This window comes from Narcine bancroftii, chromosome 12 (assembly GCF_036971445.1).
Source record: "Narcine bancroftii isolate sNarBan1 chromosome 12, sNarBan1.hap1, whole genome shotgun sequence".
NCBI lineage: Eukaryota > Metazoa > Chordata > Chondrichthyes > Torpediniformes > Narcinidae > Narcine > Narcine bancroftii.
Genome location: NC_091480.1, coordinates 52,579,867 through 52,605,206, shown reverse-complemented (window position 1 = coordinate 52,605,206; position 25,340 = coordinate 52,579,867). Strand labels below are relative to the sequence as shown.

Below are 25,340 nucleotides of genomic sequence, written 5' to 3'. Positions count from 1 at the left end.
CCAGAACATCCTGTTGTTTTGATCAGAAGTCAATTCATAGCCCAGATATTTCTAATTATTTATTTGTTTTCGTCTGGCCATAGTCTTCTGTTCTAATCAACACCTCCCGTGTACCCTTATGACTTATTATTCCTACTAAATTGGTTTATCCATTTTGTTTGTCTCTGACATTCTCAGTCATGGTACTCTTATCACTTATCCTTGCAATCCACTTATCTTCCTGTCACTGGCATGTTTCAGAATAAATCACTGTCCCTCTGGTTCCTCCAACCTCATCCTGTCTAACTTCTCCTATCTGCTATCCTTTTTCTCCCATGTGTGCTTTACAATTAGCAGTGTAACATTGGGGATGAAAGTATTTTCTCTCTTTGTATTTGGAGGCAGCAAATTCTACACATACTATAATCAGCCAACTTTTCTACATACTGTGGCTGTTACTTAATTGCATTAATATTTCCCTTAAATAGTAAATTGTTACAAAGTAATGGATTAATGAATACATAATGAATAGGCATATTTTCCATGATTACTTAACCCTTTGGTTCCAACAGTTTTCCCTGGGAGCTCCGGTTTCCTCCCGCCGTTTGAAATGCACCAGTATGATAATTGGGTGGAATTGGGCAGCATGGACTCATGGGCTGAAATGGCCTGTTGCCATGCTGTATGTATAAAATTATAAAATTAATTTAAAGAAGGTTGTTAAGGCATTGGAAGGAGTTCAGAGAAGGTTCGCCCAACTGTTGTCTTGAAAGGAATGTTTGGGCAGCTGGGTTGGTATCCACAGGAGTCGAGGAGAGTGGGAGAAAACTTTATTGATTGGGTGGATGAGGAGGAGATCTTTCTCCTGTGTGGAAAATCTGATCCCAGAGGTCACTCTATAAGGGGTTGTTGCCCATTTAAGGCATTTTGTTTCCTCGGAGGCTGCAGATCGTTCAAACTTTTTAAAGGGTGATGGAACTGGACTATGTTTAAGATGGAGTTAGGTGGGTACTTGATAAGCAAGGGTAACTTGGGGTGGATAGGAATGCAGAGTTGAGTTGAATACAAATTCACCAAGATGAAAAGGCTGAGCAGGGGTTGAAACTTCTGGTCCTGATTAACGTGTTGGTATGAAATGCATAAACAAATTGTTACGGGGCTTGAGAGTGTAGATGTGAGGATGTTTCCACTGCTGGAGTGTCCAGAACAAGTAATGAAAGACTCAGAATGAAGGGTTGGTCATTTCATGATGAGGCAAAGCAATTACTTCACCCCAGTGATATCTTTGGGAAAAGAATCTCAGGGTTGTATGTAATGTCAGGTATATGCTCTGACAATAAATCTGGAATCTCTACTGAAGAGGACTGCAAAGTCTTGGTTACATTATTCAAGACAGGTTGATGGATTTTTGTATATTAAGGTAATCAGAGGATGGAGTTGGTGCAAGAAAGTGACACTGAACTAAAAGATAGGGCCATCATCTGGCCAGATTGTGGAGCAGTCTAATCCTGGCTCAATTCATTGTGTTCTTGCCAGTAATGGTAAGTATCCTGATGAAGGGGCTCAGCCGGAAACGGTGGTTATCTGTTTGGCTCTGTAGATGCTGCTCAATCTGCTGAGTTTTTCCAGCAGTTTATCCTTTGCCTCTAGATTTCAACATCTGCAGTTCCATTTGTCTCTAAGTACCATATGGCTTCAGAACAACCTGTCCTTGTGCTTTCAGGGCCCTGTCATCTATTGCACAAAATCATTCAGGACCCCTTCCACCCCGCACACAGCATCTTCCAGCTGCTCCTGTCGGGGAAGAGATACAGGAGGATCAGAGCCAGCACCACCAGGCTGAGGAACAGCTTCTTCCCACAGGCAGTGAGGATGCTGAACGACCAAAGGAACAGCTCACACTGACCACCCGAGACTCTCATATTCACAAAACTATTTATTTGTCTATGTAAATACTTGTTCTGCATGTGTGTGTTATGTCTGGTTATGTGTCTGCGTGTTTTGCACCGAGGACTGGAGAACACTGTTTCGTTGGGTTGTACTTGTACAATCAGATGACAATAAACGACTATTCTTGGTGCCCTCATAAATCAGAATCAGGTTTATTGTCATGAACATGTGTCATGAAATGTGTTGTTTTGCAGCAGCAGTCGTGATGCCTATTTTGAGATATATTCCCTCACACTTGTCCAGACTGAATTCTGCACCCATTTGATCAGGCTGCACATCAGTGTGAAGTGAGAATAGACTCTTACTGGGTTGCAGGTTTTTTTTCTCTCTCCACACAAGCCTGGGTTATGTTTGCATAAAACCCTTCATCTAATTTCTTCTACCAAACACAGGCCTACCATTCATTCATTTCAGCTCCTGTGCTGTCTGTCTTGAGAAAGGATTCATATCAGAAACATTGACTGACCAATTTCTACCCATGGATGCTGTCTGACCTGCTGAGTTACTAATATTCAGCTTTGTTTGGGATGATTGGGTTCCTCTGTCACAAGTCAATTTCCATAGAACTGTAGGACACCGGAGCACAGAATCGAGCCTTTTGGCCCATTTAGTCTGTGCCAAACTTATCCGCCTATTACCTCCTGCTTGTGGGAATCTGCTCCTCCCCCTCCCCCCCCCACCATTTTGTTCGGGATCCTGCCCACATTTTGTCCGTACCTTGATGGGCCCGAAACAGTTGGTTCTGTATCTTTATCTTTGCTACATAAAGGACACTGTTTGACCAGCTGAGTTTCCGCATCCTCATGTTTTTACTATTAGCCTGCCTAGTCCCATTGGCCAGCATCCAAATCATCTCTCCAAACCCCTCCCATCTATCCAAATATTCTTTGAATGTGAAAACGGAGCCCGTATTTACCAATTTAGCTGGCAGCTCATTCCACACTCCCACCACTCTCTGTGTAAAGTTCCCTTCATTATTGCCGTTCCCATTTCCAAAAAAACCCATAAAACAGACGCTTTGGCCCTTCTTGCCTGGGCTGAACCATTTTTCTGCCTAGTCCCACTGAGCAGCACCCAGTCCATATCCCCTCCCATCCATGTACCTGTCCAAATGTTAAAATTGAGCACTCCCATGTCCTCTTATTTGTATCTCACCTACCCTCAGGGGAAAAAGTCTATCTATATTTACCCTGTCTATCTTCCTCATAAATTTTAAATACCTCTATCACAGTGGTTCTCAACCTTTTTCTTTCCACTCTCATCCCACTTTAAGTAATCCCTATGCTATAGATGCTCTGTGATTAGTGAGGGATTGTTTAAGTGGGATGTGGGTGGGAAGAAAAAGTTTGAAAACCACTGTTTTAATTGTCCCTCATTGACTCATGTGCATGATTCCATATCTCCAAAGGAAATGGGCCAATGACAATTTTTCTCAAGGAAAATATTTCAGTAACAATTGGGTCTAAACCCTCAACCTTAGCTTCCCATCCTTATCCCATCTTAAACAATCCCTTACTAATCACAGAGCAATGATGGCATAGGGAATACTTAAAGTGGTATGTGAGTGGAAAAAAGGTTGGGAACCTCTGCCAAATCTCCCCTCATTCTTCGACGCTCCAGGAGTTTGCAGAATCTCTGTGTACTGTTAATTGACACCCAGCCACCAGATGGGGCTTAAAGGCAACGGATATCCCTGCCTTCAATGACAAAGACAGAGCAAGCTGGAAACACCCAGCTGGTTATACATCTGTGGAAAGAGAAACGGATTTAAGACCACTTGACGAACCGTCAAGATCTAGGAATCAGTTGTATGAGAGAGATCATGGGCAGAAACTTAGATTGGACTAATCTAGTGGTTCTCAACCTTCCCCCCCCCCCCCTCCCCTCACATACCACTTTAAGTGATGCCTAATCACAGAGAACCTAGGCTATCTCTGGGATGACTTAAAGTGATACGTGAGTGGGAGGAAAAGGTCGAGAACCACTGCATAAGGCTATTTGTATCAATGGCCGCATTTAATGTGGAAAGTGGCTACGTGGCTGTTTCCGGACTGGACCCTTTATAGAACCAACTCATTTTGGAAAAGGTGAATCTTAAGTAATGTGAACAGGCGGACAATCCGTTTCTACAGTTCTCTGACACACCAATTAATTAACTCCGACAGTTCCTTTTTAATACCAAAAATATTGGCGACGCGTTGATAACACGTCGTGTCTGATGTTTGACAAGGTCAATGTAAAAAACACATTTGATGTTTGATAAGATTTTCCACCGACTAAAATATTTTGGAGCGTCTGAAATGAAAATCTTGCTTAAACGTAACAAAATATAGGAGAGGAGGACACACAGTCCCGCTCCCCATACAATAAAAATGAATGGTCGGATCCGAGCCCTATCCACTACCACCCCCTCCTGGGGAAATGCGTATGGATGGATTCCGGCCAGGAGAAGTTCGGTTGGAAAGGTCGCTCCGAGACCATTGGTCGCAGGTCGCTGAGAGATACGACAACACAGAAACAGTCCCTTCTAGCCTGTGCCGAACCATTTCACTGCTTAGTCACGTTGACTTACACCTTCCATACCTCTCCCATCCATGGACCTGTCCAGAGAGGTGTGAAGAAGTTCCCCCTAAACTTTTCGCCCTTCTCCCCACCTCCTCTGGTTTGTACCTCACCCGCCCTCAGTGGATAAAGCCGACCCTGCATTTTACACGGCGGCATTTCTCTGTATTGAATGCAAGATCGATTAACTGATATTAAAACACTTTTTGCAGGGAAACGTGAGCAGGAAATATTTTAATGACTATATTAATAGCGTTGTTTTTTTAAAAAAAACCTGTACAGAAATTGTTCTTTTATTTCAGAAAAAGTCAAAACTTTTAAAAGCATATTTTAATTGTTTCTACATGCAATCTTCAATTCGCATTAATTACCCGTCCTGGTGCCTGGTACCTCTCAATTAGCCGTGCGCTCGGAAATTGGCTGTGAATTTTTTTGTGCACGGTTCAATTTTTGAGAAGGCGGGGCTTGCACAAACACACACTCGTGTTGGTTTTATAACATCGCCAAAAATCTAATCTTTTTTAAAAAGTTGAATCTGGTTCTCTATCCGACTCCTTAGATTTGTTACTAGTGTAACATGGTTCCTCACCTTCCTCGGGATGTGCGTTGGCTTCAGAAGGTGGAGCTAATCCCATGTGTCACATCAGCGTGAAACTGACGAGCGCGGAGCAACAACTCGAGTGGGAATGAAAAAGTTTGACTAAAAAAACTCTCCTCAAAGTTTTCAAACGCGTCTATAAGCCTCGTGGGTTTTTTTTTAAATTTTCTCTTTTTTTAAAAAAAGTAGAAGTTATGGAAATAATTTCCTAGAAGTGGCTCTCAACGATACGACCGGAATCTGGAAAGCAGAAGATGGAAAGTGTGCAGGTGTTAGCCATACACTTACTGTCGTTTCTGACTGGTGCAGCGTCTCAGTCAGGTAAGGTGGATTTGACCCCACATTTTCTCTCTCCACGTCCCCAAAAGTCGTTTTATTATCGGTAAGCAGCATTTGGAAACTTTTAGCTGAAACCTCATCGTAATGTCCCTCTTTTCGGGGTTAAAGTGAAACCTTCGACAAGACGGAAATCGAGATTTTATAAAACGTTGTTTGTTTAAGATTTTTGTGCAAGTTGAGGTTGCTTCATGGGGAGTGGTTCAGGTGACGAGAAACTCGCTCTCACTTGGCCATGAAGGTGTTAACAAAACATTTTTTTTCAAAAGCGAGACATCGCGGAGACGAGGGGTTACATTCACACGGCGCTGCTAAACCTTTACGCTTTTAATAGCGTTGCTGCCTGCCTTTCGTTGGTTTGTTTGTTTGGAGACCAACGTAGGGGCGTGATTTAAAAAAAAATCTCCCAAATCACAGCCAGAACTCTGCAAGGTTAGATATTCGTCATTTTATTTAAAAAAAAACACACATTGACACACACCACATTCCCCGTTTAGGCGATGAATAAATCTGATGGAACCCAGTCGCCCACGTCCGGATCTACAGTCCCCTCTTCATTCAAAATTTGATGCAGTTATAGAGCCGGCGACGCGGGTTCGAATCCGGCGCCGGAGTTTGTGGGTTTTCCCCGGGGGCTCCGGTTTCCTCCCGCCCTTCAAACTGTACCGAGGAGGGGGAGGAAAGGGGGAGGTGTGAGTGAATGGGGTGTAAATTGGGCGGTTCGTGGGCCGAATTGGCCTGTTACTGTGATGTAGGTCTACATTTTAAAAAAAAACACAATGCAGGTCAGACCGTGCGGAAGATGCACGTTTCGGACTTCAGCCTTTCATCAAAGGGAGGACAAAATGTGGACGGGCGTCCGAATCAAAGGGTTTTTTTTTTACTCCACATGAGGCCAAGACCTAAACTCGGGGAAGTTCTGTGATTCTCAACTATCCCCCCCCCACTTACATACCAATTGAATTAATCCCTTCTCCCACAGGTGCTCTGGGGTTAGTAAGGATGGGAGGAAGAGGTTGAGAACCACTCGAGGCTGGAATTGGAGAGCAGTGAGATCTTGGGGAACGGCGAAAGAGGTTCATTGTGATCAAAACCTCTCCCTTGTCCCTGAATCGGCGGCTCCTTTCGCCACCCGCTCCTGAAAGTCACCCACTTCATCCTTGGCCCCTTGATCTTCTCTGGGAGAGCGACGTGGCCGTGTTCAATCCGCCGAGCCGAGGAAGGTGCAATCTCACCCAGCGAATATATTCTCCCCCTCCAATAAAAATTCACCACCCTGGCCGCATCAGGGGCTGCAGTCACCGAGTTCCAGAGTTTAACTTGCAAGTGGTCAAATCAGCTGCTTGTTCAGACATTCTTGACATTGTTCTCATGAGGTTGGTGTTTGCAAATTGGCTCCTGTGTGTGGCACTTCCAAGTAATTAACCTCGTGATGAGATGCTACATATATGCAAACCCCCATTTATTCATGTCTTGTGTCTTTCATCCTCCTCACCCTGACACCAGTCAATGACTGGCATAATTTTTGGAAATGCGTCGAGCTCTGGAGGCTTTTCACATTTACATGTTGCCAAATGAGCAGGATCCAAATGGATGCAGAGATTTGTGGTTCTACAATTTCCCCCCATACCTGTTCATTTCTGCTGTCCCAATGATGCTGCTAGTTCTGTACCTGAATAATGGCCTTTTTTAATTTAAAAAAAAGTTTCCTGTCTGGTAATATTATTTTTCTTGCAGTATCCATGTAGTGCAAACGCATGTAGCAGCGGGTGCCCTGCTAACTGAAGGATCACACAACCAGATGGGTTGAGTTTAGTGAGCAAAAACTGATTTATTGCAGGCTGCCTGGCTGGTCTTGTATTCCCAACCTGGCTGAGCACCTCGCTGGGACCCCCTGACGTCACCGGGGCGTCACGTGGGTCCCCAAGCACGGGCCTCCGAGCCAGTGCCGAGGTTGGGAGGAAACCCCCGACGGCACCATTTTGGCTAACTGCCACGTGCGTGATGAGCGGGGCCGGTTTGCCTGCCTAATGGCGTACCACCACACAGCCCCCCCCCAGAACCGGTGCCAACGTCCTTTTTTGCCAGGTGGCCTCGCTTCTTGGGTTAGGCCACAACAGCTGGTTCAGTGGGGTCGAGGTGGGCTGGCTTTAACCTATCCACCGTAAACAGTTCCGTCTTACCAGCGATGTCCAGTGTGAAAGTGGATCCTGAACGTTGGACGACTTTGTACGGCTCTTCGTATGGTCTTTGTAGAAGTGCTGTGAATGTGCCTCGCCTGATAAAAATGTACTCTGCAGAGTACAGCTCGCTGGGGATGTGCCATGTCTGGGCGCCGGTGGGGGTGTGAAGGAGTCCAACTGGGCCCGGAGGCGGTGACTGCTGGGGGGTTGTGCCCATAGAGACATCGCACAGGACGGTGCCCTCACCGTGAGGAGTCGGGAGGTCCTGGAACCGCAGGCCCGCGTCTCCTCGTTGGACTTCTGGTCCTGGGTGAGCTGGTTGAAGTCGAGGCCAGGTGTCAGTGTGCAAATGGCCGGTCGTGAGAGTGCGTCGGCGACCACATTGTCTTTCCCCACCTTGTGCCAAATGTCGGTGGTGAACTCCGATACAAAGGAGAGGTGACGCTGTTGGCGGGCCAACCAGGGATCTCTTGCCATAGCGAGCACCTGAGTGAGAGGTTTGTGGTCGGTAAAAATGGTGAAAGGCCTCCCCTCCAAGAAATAGTGGAAATGATGCCCCGCCAGGTACATGCCTAGCAACTCATGATCGAAAGTGCTATACTTGCGCTCTGGCGGGCGAAGAAGTCGGCTAAAGAATGCTAGTGGTTTCCACTGTCCGTTCACCTGCTGCTCCAGGACAGCACCGACGGCTGTGGCAGAGGCATCGACGGAGAGCGCCGTATGCAGGTCGGTGCATGGGTGGATGAGCAGGGTAGCCTTCACGAGGGCATCTTTCGTGGCTTCGAATGCCCTGCTGGCCTCTGGAGTCCAGGCGAACATCTTGTCTTTGGCCGCAATGAGGGCGAAGACCGGCTGCGTGATGCGCGCTGCACCTGGAATGAAGCGGTTAGAGAAATTGACCATACCTGCGAACTCCTTTAGCTCCTTGAGGTTGTCCGGGCGTGGGAACTCCCTGATTGCAGTGACCTTCATAGCGGCAGGTGTGACTACTTCGGCCGTGATGGTATAGCCCAGGAACTGCATGGACTCTTTCCCGAACTGGCACTTGGCCGGATTGATTGTTAGGCCAAAGTCGGCCAGTCAGGAGACTTGTGTTGTGCCCGGTCTCTGCTGGCGACAAGGATGTTGTCCAGGTAAATGAATACGAAATTCAAATCCCTGCCTATTGTATCCATAAGGCGCTGGAAGGTCTGGGCAGCGTTCTTGAGCCTGAACGGCAAGCATAGGAACTCGAACAAGCCGAAGAAGGTGATGATAGCTGTTCTGGGTATGTCCTCGTGGTGCACCAGGATTTGGTGATACCTGCGCACCAGGTCAACCTTGGAGAATACCCTTGCTTTACAGCAGGTTGGCTGTAGTCCTGGATGTGAGGGATTGGGTAATGGTCAGGTACTGTCGCGTCATTAAACCGTTGATAATTACGTGGGTCCCCAAGCGCGTGCGGGCTTCTGAGCCCGGTGCCGAGGTTGGGAGGAAACCCCCGACAGCGCCATTTTGGTTGGCTGCCCCGCCGGATGCGTGACAAGCGGGACTGGTTCACCTGCCTAATGGCATACCACCACACGCAATCCTTTTCATGTTCCATCCTCGCTGCCAGGAATAAGTGCATGGAGGTTATTCCCCCAAACCCTAGGCCACTCCCTTTTCACTCTGCTACCATCCGGGAAAAGGTACAGGAGCCTAAAGACAAGCACTCAGCGGCACAAGGACAGCTTCTTACCCGCTGCCATCAGATTCCTGAATAATTAATGAACCACAGGCACAGCCTGACTTTGACTTTTTCTTTGCTCTAATGTAATTTCTAGCAATGTTTGTACCGAAACGTGGCTGCAAAATGACAAATTTTGCAATATGCTCATGACAATAAATTCTGATTCTTCTGCACTAAAGCCCCTTTCACACTTGCATCTCAGTAAATTGGCCATTCAGTGTCCTGGAATACTGAAAGGAATACAGTGTCCCTTTCACACTAGACCACTCCTAACCAGGACATTTCATGCTTTCACACTTGCAAGGGTTTATTCCTGGCGTTTGGTCTGTTCCACCTTTAATCAGAAGTGCCTGCATGCAACTGTCCGTTTCACTCTTGCCTGATGTCTGTAGATGCCGGGGATTGTACTAGTGGTCGAGGCCGGCATGAGATGAGATCATCTGACGCTGGCGTTGAGCAGATTTTGCTTTTGCACTTGTCATTATAAAGGCTGATTGGCATTTGATTCCTGGGTGGGATCACTGGTAAGTGTGAAAGGTGCTTAAGATTGAAACCTTTAATTCGGCTTTCTCTGTCTGCCTGTCCAGGCATTCCGTCGCTGAAATCTTCATTGATTCTTCAATCATCTCCAGGTTTGAGTATTTTTGTCAAAACACAAAAATGCTGGAGGAACTCAGCCAGTCCTGCAGCGTCCATGCATGCTGCCAACCTGGCCAAGATCTTCCAGCATTTTCGTGTTTTCACTACAATTGCAGGGTCTGCAGACTTTTGTTTCACCCACGTGAGTGTTTCTTGTTCTCTTTTACATTGTCCCACTCAGCATGGGCACCTCCAGAATAAAATATGTGCATTTGAATGTTTCTGTCCTGTCTCTGCAGCCAGCTGGTCTCCCACTGGCACCTAGTTGTCTATTTTCCAGACTTTCCTCTGGTTAAATTCTGTTCTGATCTAACTCTTCCCTTTTTTTGCTTTAATTACTTTTGGGCATCTGATGCTTTTGTGAAGTGGACTGGGACACTTCTCTCTGTTTGGATCCCCGTACCACAGAATATTTAAGGGGTGGGGGGCACGGATTGAAATTGTAAAATTTTTTCTATGTAGTCTGTAGGAGAGGAGTGCAGAAGAAAATGACTAAACATGACTGCTTCACGGGAAAGGGGACCCATAAACTTTGAGCAGGGTCTGAAGCGGTGGGGTGCCACAGCCAAAAAAAAATGCAGACATACATTGGCACTTTCAGCCCATGAGTATGTGCTGCCCAATTTACATTGTTTTTGAATGATGGGCGGAAACTGGAGCCCCTGGGTAAAACCCATGCAGACACGGGGAGAACGGACAAACTCCTTACAGACAGCGTGGGATTCGAATCCTTGTCCCGAGTGCTGGCTCTGTAAAGGCGTCGCTGCCAAAAGGTTGAGAGTGACTGGTTTAGATGCTTTGTGAATGGAACTTGTGTGAAGTGTTGAGAGGTTTATGGGCTAGATGCCCCCTTCAAACTTGTCCTTTCTTGATCACGTACATCACAGTATGCCCTACCTTCCAGTTTACCTTTTTACATGTCCCTCCTTCCTTCACTAATCAAAAAAAGAGCAATTTCACTTGAGTGTCTCTTAACCACAACTTAGCACTTATCAGGCAGGAATACAATCTCTCCTCTTTCTCCCCCACTTCCCCCCCGCCCCCCAGGTCGGAAAATGTAAAGAATGGGGTTATTCTGGCTGTATTTAGTATCTTGGTTAAGGATTGGAGGTCATTGGGGTGCGGCTTTTGTGTCTGCACTTGTGACTCCAGGTCAGAATTGCCCAAATCTGAACCCTTCCACCCCCCCCCAAACTAAGTCTTCAATGTTTGTTGCATTTCTGGCTACTTCTCTGTAGCCCCTTTCACACTTGCCAGTGATCCCAGGAATCTCGTTGAATGGCGGAGCAGGCTCGAAAGGTCGAATGACCTACTCCTGCTCCTATCTTCTATGAATCGAACGTCAATCGGCCTTTAAAGTGCCGTGTGAAAGCAAAATCTGCTCAACGCTGACATCCTCTCACACAGCGGTTTGCTGGCCTCGACCTCTCATATAATCCCTGGCGTCTGTAGATGCCAGCATTGAGATCAGGCAAGTGTGAAATGGGCAATTGCATTGCAGGCACTTCCTATATAAAGGTGGAACAGACCAAATGCTGGGGATAAACCCTTGCAAGTGTGAAAGTGTTCAGTGACCCAGTTAGGAGTGGTCTAGTGTGACATTGAACGGCTGATTTAATGGGATGCAAGTGTGAAAGGGGCTAGTGAGAACCAGCAATACAAATGCAAGTTTTTAGTTAAATTTTAAACTTTGATGTACAGCATGGTAACAAGCCCTTCCACGTGCTACCCAATTTACACCCCATTAGCGTCCAGTTTTTTTTTTAAAGGGTGGGAGGAAACTGGAGCCCCTGGGGAAAACCCACGCAGACATGTAGAGAACGTACACACTCCTTACAGGCAGTGCGACATTCGAACCCGGGTTGCTGTAACAGTGTTGTGCTAACCCTTTTGTTAACTCCTCTCTTTACTTGAAAATTTTAAAAAAAGAGAAAAAAAAACCAGCAGATTGTCAGAAATTGGAAATTAAAATTAAAACAAAAGGATGCTGGATACTCTCAGCCAGCACCTTTGGAAAAAAGAACTGTTAATGAACTGTTTCTCTTTCCACGGATAAAAGCGCACACAATGCTGGAGAAACTCAGCAGGCCAAACAGTGTCCTTTTTATGTAGCGGAGATTTTTATTTCAAGTTGTACAAAATTTTATTTGAGAGGAAAATGAAAAAATCCTTTCCATGTTGCCCTTGGAGACGACTGTTGCTGGTAAGTGGTTATCAGACTGGGAATGTTTGGCTGAGGGAGAGATCTGTTCCAAGGCTGCTGCTAATTGAAGCTCTGTAAATCATGAAGCTCCTTTCACCTTGGATTTGGTTTATCGGATAGCTCTGCAATGTCATCCTGAAGAAGGCCAATTTGTTCTTTGGGTTGTGACTGTTTTACTTTGTTGCTTTGGTAAATTTAACTGGGCAATTAAAATGCTCCTAGATTCAATGTTGCAGGCAACAATTCCATTCTCAAAGCTGGAAGTCCTTTTCCAGGGTTGTTGTGATCGAAAGGATGATATGGAAGGAGCCAGGCAGTTTGGGTCTTTCATGTTTGGTAGAGGAAATAGACGGGCAGATTATTATTTAGATGGGGAGAAAATTCAAAATTCAAAATTTGGAGAATACCCGCAAGGTTAACCCCCGGGTTGAGTTGGCAGTGAAGAAGGTGAATGCCTCAATTCGAGAGGGATTGAATACAAGAGCAGGGATGTGATGTTGAGACTTTCCAGGGGGCTGGTGAGACCTCACTTGGAGAACTGTGTACAGTTTTGGGCACCTTATTTGAGAAATGCATTGGAGAGGGTTCAGAGAAGATTTACTAGAATTATACCAGGAATGAAAGGGTATGTGAGGAATGTTTGTTGGCTTTTGGACTGATAAGGGGAGAATCTCAAAGAGTTATTTTGAATGCTGCAAGGCCTGGACAGAATGGATGTGGCCAGGATGTTTCCCATGGTCAGGGATTGCAGGACAAGAGGCCACAATTTGAGGATAAAAGGGCGTCAATTTAAAACAGAGATGCGGAGAAATTTCTTTCACTAGAGGGTCGTGAGTCTGTGGAACCTGTTGCCACAGGAGGCTGTGGAAGTGTGGTCATTGGGAGTATTTAAGGCAGAAATTGACAGGTATTTGATTAATCAGGGCATCAAGGGTTACGGGGAGTGGGGCTGAGTGATAAGGATCAGCTCATGATTAAATGTCAGAGCAGACCTGACGGGCCGATTGGCCTCCTTCTTGTGATCTTGTATGGACCTAGCCTTGTCCTCCTCTTGTTAGCTGATTTGACCTTAGATACTTACTGGGGAGCTGTGCCAACTTACTGCTGGAGTTGCAAGAAAGGGCTGAATTGGGTGAGGCAGTAATTTGTGAAATAGATCTTTTTAGTTTTCACTCTGCAAACCAAAGGTTTTGCAATATCCATTTCTGACCTTGTTGCTTTTTCTGAAAACAAAAGTCTGTTGGTGTTGTGATTGCAATAAAAGCACAGAAATGCTGGAAGAACTCAGCAGAGTTCATAGGAGGTAAAGAGATTTATTTTAAATTAGGTAACTGGCCATTTCGGGTCACGAGTCCATGCTGCCCAATTACCCTACAACTCCTGGTACATTTTGAACAGTGGGAGGAAACTGGAACCCCTGGGGAAAACCCACACAGACACAGGGAGAATGTGCCAGATTCCAACCTGTGTCGCTGGCGCTGTAATGCTATTGTGCTACCCGCTATGCCAACTGTGCTGCCCCCTGACATTTGTGGTCCTTCCCCCTCTTTCATTCCCCCCCCCCCCCCCCAACCTTCCTGTCAAGCCTCCCCTTCCTCCCTTGGATCCTTTCAACCTTCCAGCTCCTGGTTTCCTCCACCTCATTGATATTCCCCCCCTCCCTTTGGGGGAATTTAAAAAATGCGATTAGATTTAGATGGTCAGTGTGGGGTTGATGGGCTGAACAGTCTGTATTTGTGATTCATGACCAGGTTGTTTTTAAGTGGTCTGGGCCAAAAGGTGGTTGAAGAGATACCATTCAGGAAGGAGGTACCATCAGAAGGAGCTGCGTTATCCCCTGTTCTTGTCAAGAAAAAAAAGGTGAATTTACCTTTTCATGCAGAGGATTGAAAAGGCAGATCATGCGGTCCTCTTGTGCAGAGCCAACGCTGAAGGAGATGGTAGGGCATGTAGTGCCACCTGCCACTGTGACGTGGAACATGCATGCCGGGGAGTGAGAGCTCCCTGTACACGATGATGGTGACTGAAGACCAGCTGGTGGAGATCTGTTCGAGCCGCCTTGGTGACTGAAGACCAGCTGGTGGAGATCTGTTCGAGCCATCTTAGAACTCGGGCAGATCTTCTGCACGTCGTCACCTGTTTTCTTGCAGATGGACACTTTAAAATTTGTACACGTGGGTCATAGGCTGCCAATGTCAGCCTATGACATTGGCTGCCCCACCTTTCGCGCAGGAGGTGGAGTGACTTTGCTCCACCTTTGACACTATTCCCCCGCCCCCACTTTGGTGGTGGGAACTCAGATCGTGTTGGACCTACCAATCTACCTTTGGAACTTTTATGCAGGAAAGTGGTGCGTTTTAAAGACAGAGGAAACCTATCTTTACAATTGGCTAAAAAGAGCCTTACAGTCTCAACTCTACAAAACCAGCTTCTTCCCCTATGACATCAGACACTACCTCACTTTTTTTTTGCATGAAATTTTTTTCTAATCTTGTATTTACAAAATTTATAGTAATTTTGCACCTTGTTCTGCCTGATACTGCAGCTGAAAAACACTAAATTTCACGACAATAAACTGGATTCTGAGATACTGAGACTTGGTTCAAAGCTCGGTGGCTGTAAATTGACTGTAAACAATATTTGTTAGCTTGATAGATTCTTCACACTTCATTGTTCCTGCACAACAGAAGCCATTTTCACCATATAAATAACTAAATGAAACAGATAGAGGCTTTATTTTCCAAATCTGATGCTGCTCCAGTGTCCCATTCATATCGAGAAGTGCCTCGTAGCACCCTCCGGATCTAACAGAGGTGGGACCACTGGTGCTTTAGCACGTGGCAGGTCCGCATCCTGAAAAAAAAAATTGGGGATTATGACAGACAATTTCAAGATGATAATTTCAGTTTTCCTGTATCATGTATGAAGTTGGAGAAACATTGAATTAGCTTTGATTGAATTTAGATGCTGACACGTTGCATTAGTTCAACTGACCTAAAAATATTTTGCAGCCGATTTTCGTTTGTACTCAGCACCTGATGCCTCTCATGTAAGTGTGCTGTGATGGAGTATATAGATATGTTTTTGGGAGATAAATTGGGAAAAGGTTTATTAGAGTAGGTTACATACAAACACTTTAAAACAGATCTTATTTGAAATACGAGAACTCTGCCCAATGCCAGACATAGCGGGCCCTCAGACCGTTTTGCAAGAGATTTGAAGAGTGCTCAAGAGACTTCACTAATGGATTGTTGTTTACAAAAGGCAACAGATGAAAGAACATGTCGGACCCACTGCTGTCTGGAAGAGAAATTGCTGCTGTAAGAGAATCATGTGGTTGTGCAAGCAGAGAGTCAAACAGGATTTGTCTCACACACACACACACACACACACACACACACACACACACACACACACACACACACACACACGTATAGTGTTAAAGCCAGCAGAAGTAGCTGGGACTGGAACAGGACAAGCTGGCAAGCTTACGGAAAACCCAGTTGTAAGACAGCCTGGTTGAAGCCCTTGTGGTTGATGCAAGAGGAGAGGACTGGCTGTCTAATGTTTCACTTGGAATAAGGGAAACATAAAGGAACTCTGTGGTGACGTGAAAGAAAGAGGTTATCATCTGAAGAACCCAGAAGGGGCAAGTTTTGTCAGCAAGATATTGGAGTGGTTGATGGAAGTAACTGTACAACAAACCTCTCTGAAAACTGACAAGAACCTTCCTGAGCTGTAACCATTTACTTTTCAATCACCAAAGCCTGGTGAACTTTATAAATGTTAAATTCTGTGCACAGTATAAGAATTGCCTGCAACCAGTGAACTTGCTGGAATGAGAAGTGAGATTGGACTGTGAACCAAATAACTTTTCTGAACTTACACACACATTACATACACGTGCACTTAGAACTAGAAGGGGGTTAATTTAGGTTAGTTAAGTCAAAAGAGATAAGTTAGAATTTGATTCTATTTTCATATTTAAAGGTAATTAAAAGCAACTTTTGTTTAAGTAACCATTTGTCTTGGTGAATATCTATTGCTGCTGGGTTTTGGGGTCCTCTGGGCGCATAACAGTCCAACAATAGTCGGCCAGCATCGATGGATTCCAGTTGCCCTGATACCGCTTTTCCATGGTCGCCATGTCCTGGTGAAACCTTTCACCGTGTCCATCACTGATGGCATCAAGATCAGCTGGGAAGGAGTCTCAAGTGCAAATGCGGAAAATTAATTTTCAATGACATGTTGCACTTCCACTTGAAGTAGACTTAAAGTATGATGGGAAATCACAAAAATAGGTTATACCTGTATCTAAAAAGGCTGTATGAGATGGGGAATTTTTAAAAAGGTGATTGTCGTGATCCAAAAATCCATAAAATACACCCAAAAGTGTTCATGTCCAGTGTAATTAATGATGTGAGAAACAGGAGCAGGAGGTTCATCCTCTGCATTCACAAATCCCACTGAGTTTAGCGTTATCGACAAGCCTGGAAATGTAACATTTCATCGATGTGGATTGGGAATAGATGGGGGTCCATCTGATCCCTGTAGGACTCCACTGGCCACAATCTGTCAACCGGGAGCAATTTGATTTCTCCCACTCTTTGCCTCCTTTTGGTCAAACTCCTCGCAATCCAGATTATCTCCACCTCTAATCATCCTCCTCCATGGGACCTCGTTGAAAGCTTCTTGGTTCATCAACAAAGATCACATCTGCTGGTTCCCCTTTTCTATTTTACTCATAACACCCTCAAAGAACTCAATTTGAAGGGTGGGAGGAAACCGGAGCCCCAGGGGAAGCCCCGCGAAGACACAGGAAGAACGTACAAACTCGGTACAGACAGCATGAGATTCCAACCCTGGTCCCGATCACTGGCGCTGTAACAGCGTTGCACTACCTGCTATGCCAACCGTGCCACCCGTGGATAACTTAAGCATCCACTGCCTTCACAGCAACCGCTTTTAAAACTTTGAGCCAAGACTTTTTCACCACTCACCATCCCCAATCACCATCACACACCAATCACCATCACCCAACTGTCTTTTCCTGGTGGCCTTCCTGAACACCAAATATCTTTGAAGATTCAGCTCCCAACTTTGGTTATCTCACTGCCATAGAACTGTAGAACATTACACCACAGATACAGGTCCCTTTGGCCCTTCTAGTCTGTGCCGAACCATTTTGTTTTGCCTCATCCCACCGACCTGCACCCAGCCCATAGCCCTCCATACCGCTCCCATCCACGTACCAGTCCAAATTCTTCTTAAATGTTAAAATTGAACCCACATTCACCACTTCCGCTGGTTCCATTACCCCCACCACTCTCTATGTGAAGAAGTTTCCCGCTAAACTTCTCCCCTTTCACCCAGGTTTGGATCTCACCGACCCTCAGTGGAAAAAACTTACCTACATTTAGTCTGTCTATCCCCCTCATAATTTTAAATACCTCTATCAAATCTCACCTTATTCTTCTACGCTCCAGGGAATAAAGTCCTAACCTGTTTAACCTTTCCCTGTCACTCAGTTCCTGAAGTCCGGGCAACATCCTAGTAAATCTTCTTTGCACTCTTTCAATCTTATTGATATCTTTCCTATAGTTCAGTAAATAAAACTGCATGTAATACTCCAAATTTGGCCTCACCAATGTCTTATATAACTTTACCATAACATCCCAGCTCTTGTACTAAATACTTTGATCTATGAAGGCCAATATGCCAAAAGATCTCTTTACCACCCTATCCACCTGTGATGCAACTTTCAGGGAATTATGTATCTCTTTTCTCAGATCCCTCTGTTCTCCCGCACTCCTTAGTGCCCAACCATTTAACGTGTATGTCCTTTCTTGGTTTGTCCTTCCAAATGCAACACCTCACATTTGTCTGTGTTAAATTTCATCTGCCATTTTTCCAGCTGGTCCAGATCCCTCCGCAAACTTTGAAAACCTTATTTACAATGCCTCCAATCTTAGTGTCAGCTGCAAACTTGCTGATCCAATTTTGCACATGATCAATGATAGAGATGACAAACAACAATGGCCCCAACACTGATCCTTGAGGTACACCTCCAGTCTGAGAAGCAATCATCCACCACTACTCTTTGGCTTCTGCCATCCAGACATTGTTGACCGTTTATTTAATGGCAATGGCTTTACTTTTATTAATGCCACTAAATCCTCTGTCATGTTGCGAACGCTGCACCTTGAACAGCTCTCTGGACTTTGAACCCCATTCCTGTTTGCCTTTTGTTTTGCTGCCTTGTATATTTAGCTAATCTCGCTGCCTGATGTTTTGATGTGCAAGGAATTCCCAGAGCTCCTGGGTTCCTCAATTACCAATTTTATAGTTTATCTGATTTGTGACAATGAAGAGGGAGAGCAATTTCTAACATTTTGAACATTATAGCACAGTACAGGCCCTTCAGCCCTGATATTGTGCTGACCCAAATAAACCTTATTCAACAAACTAGAGCCTTCCCCACCTCACAAACATAATCCTCTATTTTGTTTGTATCCATGTGTCTAAGAATCTTTTAAATGTCCCTAATGTTCCAGCCTCCAGCACCACCCCGGCAATGTATTCCACGGATCCACAACTCTGTGTTTTAATATATTTAAAAAAAAACTTGCCCCTGACATCTTGCCCAATTTCCTCCCCTCACCTGCTTTCTATTCTCGATCTAGGAAACAGGCGTTGGCTGTCCACCCTATCTATGCTTCTCTTAATCTTGTAGACCCCTATTAAGTCTCCTCTTATCCTTCTACGCTCCAAAGAGAAAAGTCCCAGCTCTGTTAACCTTGCCTCATAAGACACATTCTCCAATCCAGGCAACATCCTGGTAAACCTCCTCTGCACCCTCTCCACAGCTTCCACATCCTTCCTGTAATGATGTGACCAGAACTGAACACAATACTCAATCTTTGATGATAGATTGGGTCTATTTTGGGGTCATTCCTTGAAGGAGGAGCTTTTTATTTCCATCCTGTGTCATACAACTCCCTTACACTGAAGGGTGAATGAGAGTGATTCGTAAATCTAGATGTATGGTGTAGAATTGGTACGTGAATGTGTGAGCTGTCTACCCACATCATTACTGAGAAGGTAAACAAGAGCGAGGAACAGGTGTACAGCTGACAATGACCCAGCTAGGTAGAGGCCCAAACCAAACCCTTTCAACTGTAGATAACTTGACTAGGCCATGAGAAACCAATTTAAAATCCAAGGGTTCTTAGAATGAAATCCACACCCATTGGCACAGTGGGATAAAGAGGAATTAATGTCGCTGAACAATGATGTTATTCACATTCCAGGCTGTGTATTAGTGGTGGAGAATTTGTTCTTGTGCTGATCAGTTATTTCTCTAAACATCAGCCGATGTTTCTAATTTCCTGGCTGACAGAATCTTTGCCACATAGCTGCTTCTTTAGATTTAATAAAAATGCACAGAAATGGTGGAGGAACCCAGCCGGTCTCACGACATCCATACGAGGGAAAGATACATTACCAATGTTTCGGGCCTGGGCCCATCTTCAACTTAGAAGCAAAGAACAGTTAACAGTTACTGATAAGTGGAAATTCTGCCTGGCCCACTGGAAAAAGAATCTCCGGGTTGTATGTGATGTCATGTAGGTACTCTGACAATAAATCTGACATTTGAAGAGAATAGCATCATCTTTGAGTGCCCCCTTGCATGAGTTCACCACCTTCTCAGTGTTGTTTTGCCGAAGAAACTGGTTACAGCTCCTAAGACGAACTGGGCGCAACCTCAGTCTTGCCCTTCAACGTACACAAGACAAAATTTGCAACTTGGAGTTGGTGGCGCAACCTCAGTCTTGCCCTTCAACGTACACAAGACAAAATTTGCAACTTGGAGTTGGTGGCTGTTTTCCTCCTGACCTGAAGGTTGGTGTGAGATTGGCCTTTATTAATTCCAATTTAGAAAAAATGAAAGGCAGACTTTGGGATAAGGGGGGAACATTTGGAATTCTTTTCCAGATGGATGTGGAGACATTCAAGGCTGGACTTGACAGACTTTGGGCATTAAGTGAATTTGAGGATATAAAGGGAACCGGCACAATAGTGGGCTAAAGGGTATGGATTAACTATGATCTTAGTCATCGGGCAGCGTGGTTGGCGCAACAGCTTTATAGCGTCAGCGATCTGGACTGGGGTTCGAATCCCATGCTGTCTGTAAGGAGTTTGTATGATCTCCCCGTGTCTGCGTGTTTTCCCCAGGGGCTCCAGTTTCCTCCCACATTTTGAAATGTACTTGTGTAGGTTAATTGGGCCAAAATGGCCTGCTAATGTGCTGTATGGCTAAAAAAATTGGTCATAGCACAGAAATGGGCCCTTCCTTCAGTTGGCCATGTCCATTCCAATTATTAAATGCCCGTTTATGCTAATCTTGTTTACCTGAATCTAGTTCTTGCCTTTAAATGTAGACATACAGCAGGCCTTACCTTTCTTTCTTTGCTTATTCCTTGAAGTGCTCAGGCCTGAAATGTTGGTAATAGGACAGAGATGAGGAGGGACTGCTTTTCCCAGAGGGTGGAATTCACTGCCCATTGAAGCAGTGGAGGTGACCTCAGTAAATATATTTAAGACCAGGTTGAATGGATTTTTACGTAGTAGGGGGATTAAGGGATATGGGGGAAAGGGAGATGGGTGGAGATGAGCCCATCATCAGATCAGCCACAATTTCATTGAATGGTGGAGCAGGCTTGACGGGCCAGATGGCGAGACCAGTTGAGTTCCTCAAGCATTTCTGTATATCTGTACTACAATCACAGGCCCTTCCAGCCCACGAGCCCGTGCCACCCAATTAACCTGCAAACCTGCAATGTTTTTGTGGGTGGGGGGGGAATACCCTGAGTGCCCAAGGAAACCCACGCGGGAAGAATGCACAAACTCCTTGGAGACAGCGCTGGATTCGAACCCGCGTCGCTGGTACTGTAGCACTGTTGGGCTTTCTGTGCTTGTTTAGATGGCTCTTCAATGTTGTAAGAGTTGCCATCTCCACCATTTCATCTGGTGGTGTGTTCCAGATAACCACCACCGTCTGCGCGAAAGAGTCTTCAGATCCTCTCGAAACCTCTTACTCCTCACCTTCGACCTATGCTCTCACAGGATAGTAGAATGAATGACAAGAGGCATGTGAGTGTTAAATGCATCTTCCTCCTGCTGATTCTTGTTCCCCAGTGCCTCAACGTGAGAGTTTTGCTCAAAGCAAGAGTTAAAGAGCAAATCTGAGATCTCCTTGGTATCATTCATCTCCCCTCCTCCAGTCCCAGTTGCCCAGTCTGGTGGGCAATAGGTTACGTGACTGGTGGAGAGGGTTGGGGAAAATCGCATTTCAATCTCTTTGTCCAATTTACACACACCTGGGTTACTGGATGGCGTCACGAGCAGGATTCCTGGGCTCTCATCTAAATTCTTTCCATTCCGTTTCTTCCCGATAAGCAGCAACATATTTAAACCAGTAAATTAATACCTAGTTTTGTGCCTCTTTGAAGTCGGAGAGACTGGGCGCAGACTGGTAGGTCAATTCATTGAGCACCTTGGCTCTGTCCGCCGCGATAGCGTGGATCTTCCAGTGTCCCCCCATTTCAATTCCCCATCCCATTCCTTTGCTGACATGTCTGTCCATGGTCTCGTGCACTGAGACTACCCGCCAATTGGAGGAACAACACCTCTCATTCCTTCTGGATACCCTCCAACTGAATGACATTAACATCAACCTCCAGTTTCCGTTAGCCCTCCCATTCCCCTATCCCTGTGTCCTTTTCTCTTGCTCTCTTTCCCTATCCCTCCATCTCCTTTCCTCCAGTTCAGTTACCCCCTTCCCCCACCCCGTCAATTCCCACCTTTCCTCTCCTGTGTCCCATCACTATCTAATTAACACCTTTTGTCAGTTGGTCTGTACTCCTCCCCCTGCCCCTCCTTTCCATCTCCCTAGTCTCTAAATTCAGGCACCTGCCAGCTTTTTCCTCGTACATTCAAGAAAGGGCTCAGGCCTGAAACGTCATTCTAGATCTTTACCTCTGATGGACGCTGCGAGACTGGCTGAAGTCCTCCAGCATTTCCTGCAACTTCATGATGGGTTGAGAATATCTTTGCTTCTTTCCAAGGTGTATTTTATTCAACCTCTAGAAATATTTGTCCTTTTCACCCCGTATTTGACCTGGGATTCTGCTGGTCAGATGCTCTGCTTTATCTGTGGTCCTGAGTGTCTGGGGGTAACATTAATACCATTGACTGAATTTTATCTGTGATAGCTGTGGCGTGATCTCACTCTGCTATTTGGACTGGGCCACGATCCAGAGCCCAGAGTTAAGATTGTGAGAAAACGTCTCTCGGTTAAATGAGGAGCAGAACAATTTACAAGACTTTGGTTTTAATCTCATTAGGTTGATTAGGTCTTTTGTCCTTCTGAACAGGATAAATCAAACTTTGTTCCAGCCAGATTCCCCACTGTGAGAATGGTTGTAAACAGTCCTTTTGGCCCATCAACCCTCTGCCAGCAATCAAGCAGCCATTGACAGAAACCCTGCAGTCATCCCATTTTATTCTCTCCATATTCAAAGTTCCTTTTATCGTCACAATAGCATACAAAAAATGTTATACACACGATATACTTCAACCTCTGCCTGCCGCAAGGCAAACAAAGAGTCACCACGAGCATTGCCCCATGCCCCTGACTGTCGGAGAAAGAGAGGCAAAAGAGAGTCCCTTCAGAGTCACTGAGTATCCGTGGATTCGCCTCCAGCCGTTCCCGCAGTCTCCTGTCTGATCCATCGGCATCCCGAGCTCCAGATCCGAACCTCTTCAGTATTCACCAGAGAAAAGAATATTGAGCCAGATGAAGTGAAGAAATATGGTAGGGAGCTCATGGATAATATAAGGATTAATGAGGAGGTAGTGTTGACTATATTAAAAAAAGGTCAAGGTGGATAAATCTCCATGTCCTCACAAAATATTCCCTAGGACCCTGAGGGAGGTTACTGAACAAATAGTGAGGGCATTGACGTAAATATTTAAAATGTCACTGTCCACAGGGAAAGTGCTGGAGGGTGGCTCATGTTGTTCCGCTGTTCATAAAAGGATCCAAAAGTAAACCTGGTAATTATAGGCCTGTAGGTCTGACATAAATTAATGGAAAGTGTTCTTAGAGATGGTATATACAAATAATTGGAAATACAGGGATTGATTTGGAGTAGTCAGCATGTTTTTGTATGTGGTAGATCATGTCTATTGGTTTTTGAGGTGTGTATTAAACTCTGAAATACACTAAACAATTCTCATTGACTGCTCCCGGCCCAGGGCTCGGCTGCCATCCGTCGGGCTGTGTGGGCTGCCGGGGTTTGCCTGGCGACGGCGGCCTGTATTTGGTGCTCGGCCAGCGGTGCGGGCTGGCCCGGTCTAGATAACAGACTCGCTAAGGCAAATAGCGCCTTTGGAAGACTACACAAAAGAGTCTGGAAAAACAACCACCTGAAGAAACACACAAAGATCAGCATGTACAGAACCGTTGTCATACCCACGCTCCTGTTCGGCTCCGAATCATGGGTCCTCTACCAGCATCACCTACGGCTCCTAGAACGCTTCCATCAGCGCTGTCTCCGCTCCATCCTCAACATTCATTGGAATGACTTCATCACCAACATCGAAGTACTCGAGCTGGGGAGGAGTCACGTGATGGAGTAGTGGCCGGACGGTGAACTCCAGCCCTCTCCAGAAAAGTCGGGAAAAACAAGAGAAAACACAAAGGCACAGAAATAAAAGTTACAGAAAAGTGAGTATAAAGGTGGAAAGAAGATGGCAACAAAAAAAGAAAAGTCGAAAGCAACGGTAAGAAGAGAGGAAGAGAAGACAAAGGAGGAAAAAGGTGAAGGCCTTACCTGTCCGAAGAGGCCCGCTGCGGAGAGAGAAACCCGCTCCCTCAGGTCGGTAAATAATGGACTACAAAAATGGCTCGCAGAGCCGAACAAAAGTGCGCAACCGCGCATGCGCGAAGTTTCGCGCATGCGCGATGCGAATGAAAAAGAACACACCGACGGGAGGGGGGACCAGCTGGGGAGTCGATCTCCACAGCCGGCAACGACAGCTGCAGAACACCTGCAGCAAGAAGAGACCACAGAAGACAATAGAAACAAGATAGAAGAGGAGGAAAGGGCAACAAAGAAACAACAGATGGTCAACCCAGAGGAAGAAGAAGAGGAAGAGTATGGTGAAATAGAAGAAGAAAAGAGAGGCAAGGTAAAGGATATACTTGCTCTTATTAGAGGATACATGGAATCATTTAAAGAATGGCAAACACAGGAATTTAAGGATTTAAGAAAAAGAATAAACAACACAGAGGAGAAAATAATTAAAATGGAGATGACCTTAACAGAAATGGGAAAAAAAATGGACAAGATGGAAGAGCGGGCAGTAGCAGCAGAAATGGAGGTAGAAGACTTAAAAAAGAAATTGGAGAAATCTAATAAAAAAACTAAAGAGACACAAGAACTACTAGCTCAAAAAATAGATACAATGGAAAACCATAACAGAAGAAATAACATAAAGATAGTGGGCCTTAAGGAAGATGAAGAAGGCAAGAATATGAGGGAGTTTATAAAAGAGTGGATCCCTAAGACCCTAGGATGTCCAGAACTACAGCATGAAATGGAAATAGAAAGGGCACATAGAGTATTGGCCTCTAAACCACAACCACAACAAAAACCAAGATCTATTGTAGTAAAATTCCTAAGATATACTACAAGAGAAAAGGTACTGGAGAAGACAATGGAAAAAGTAAGAGAGGGCAACAAACCACTGGAGTATAAAGGGCAAAAAATCTTCATTTATCCAGATATAAGTTTTGAACTCCTAAAGAAGAGAAAAGAGTTCAATATTGCAAAGGCGATTTTATGGAAGAAAGGGTATAAATTTATACTAAAGCATCCAGCGGTATTGAAAATATTTATTCCAGGACAGCAAAACAGACTATTCTCGGATCCAGAAGAAGCACGAAAATTTGCAGAACAATTACAAAAATAGACTGAGGGAGGAAGACGGGTAATGAGAGTTAAAATGATCACGACTGATATGTATGTGGGTAAAGACAAAAATAGACTGAGGGATGAAGACGGGTAATGAGAGTAAAAATGATCACGATTGATATGTATGCAGGTAAAGAGG

General features: G+C 45.2%; 1 protein-coding gene across 5 annotated transcripts in view; it reads left to right on the top strand.

Moving 5' to 3' along the window:
- The first annotated feature begins 5,139 nt into the window (after positions 1–5,139).
- LOC138746852 (receptor tyrosine-protein kinase erbB-4-like) overlaps positions 5,140–25,340 on the top strand; it is a 198,603-nt gene continuing 178,402 nt past the window's right edge. For all 5 annotated transcript variants that reach the window (XM_069905407.1, XM_069905408.1, XM_069905410.1 and 2 more), the window contains exon 1: positions 5,140–5,410. In XM_069905407.1, the coding sequence (XP_069761508.1) occupies positions 5,344–5,410 (67 nt within the window). In that variant the 5' untranslated portion in view covers positions 5,140–5,343. The remainder of the gene's footprint in view (positions 5,411–25,340) is intronic.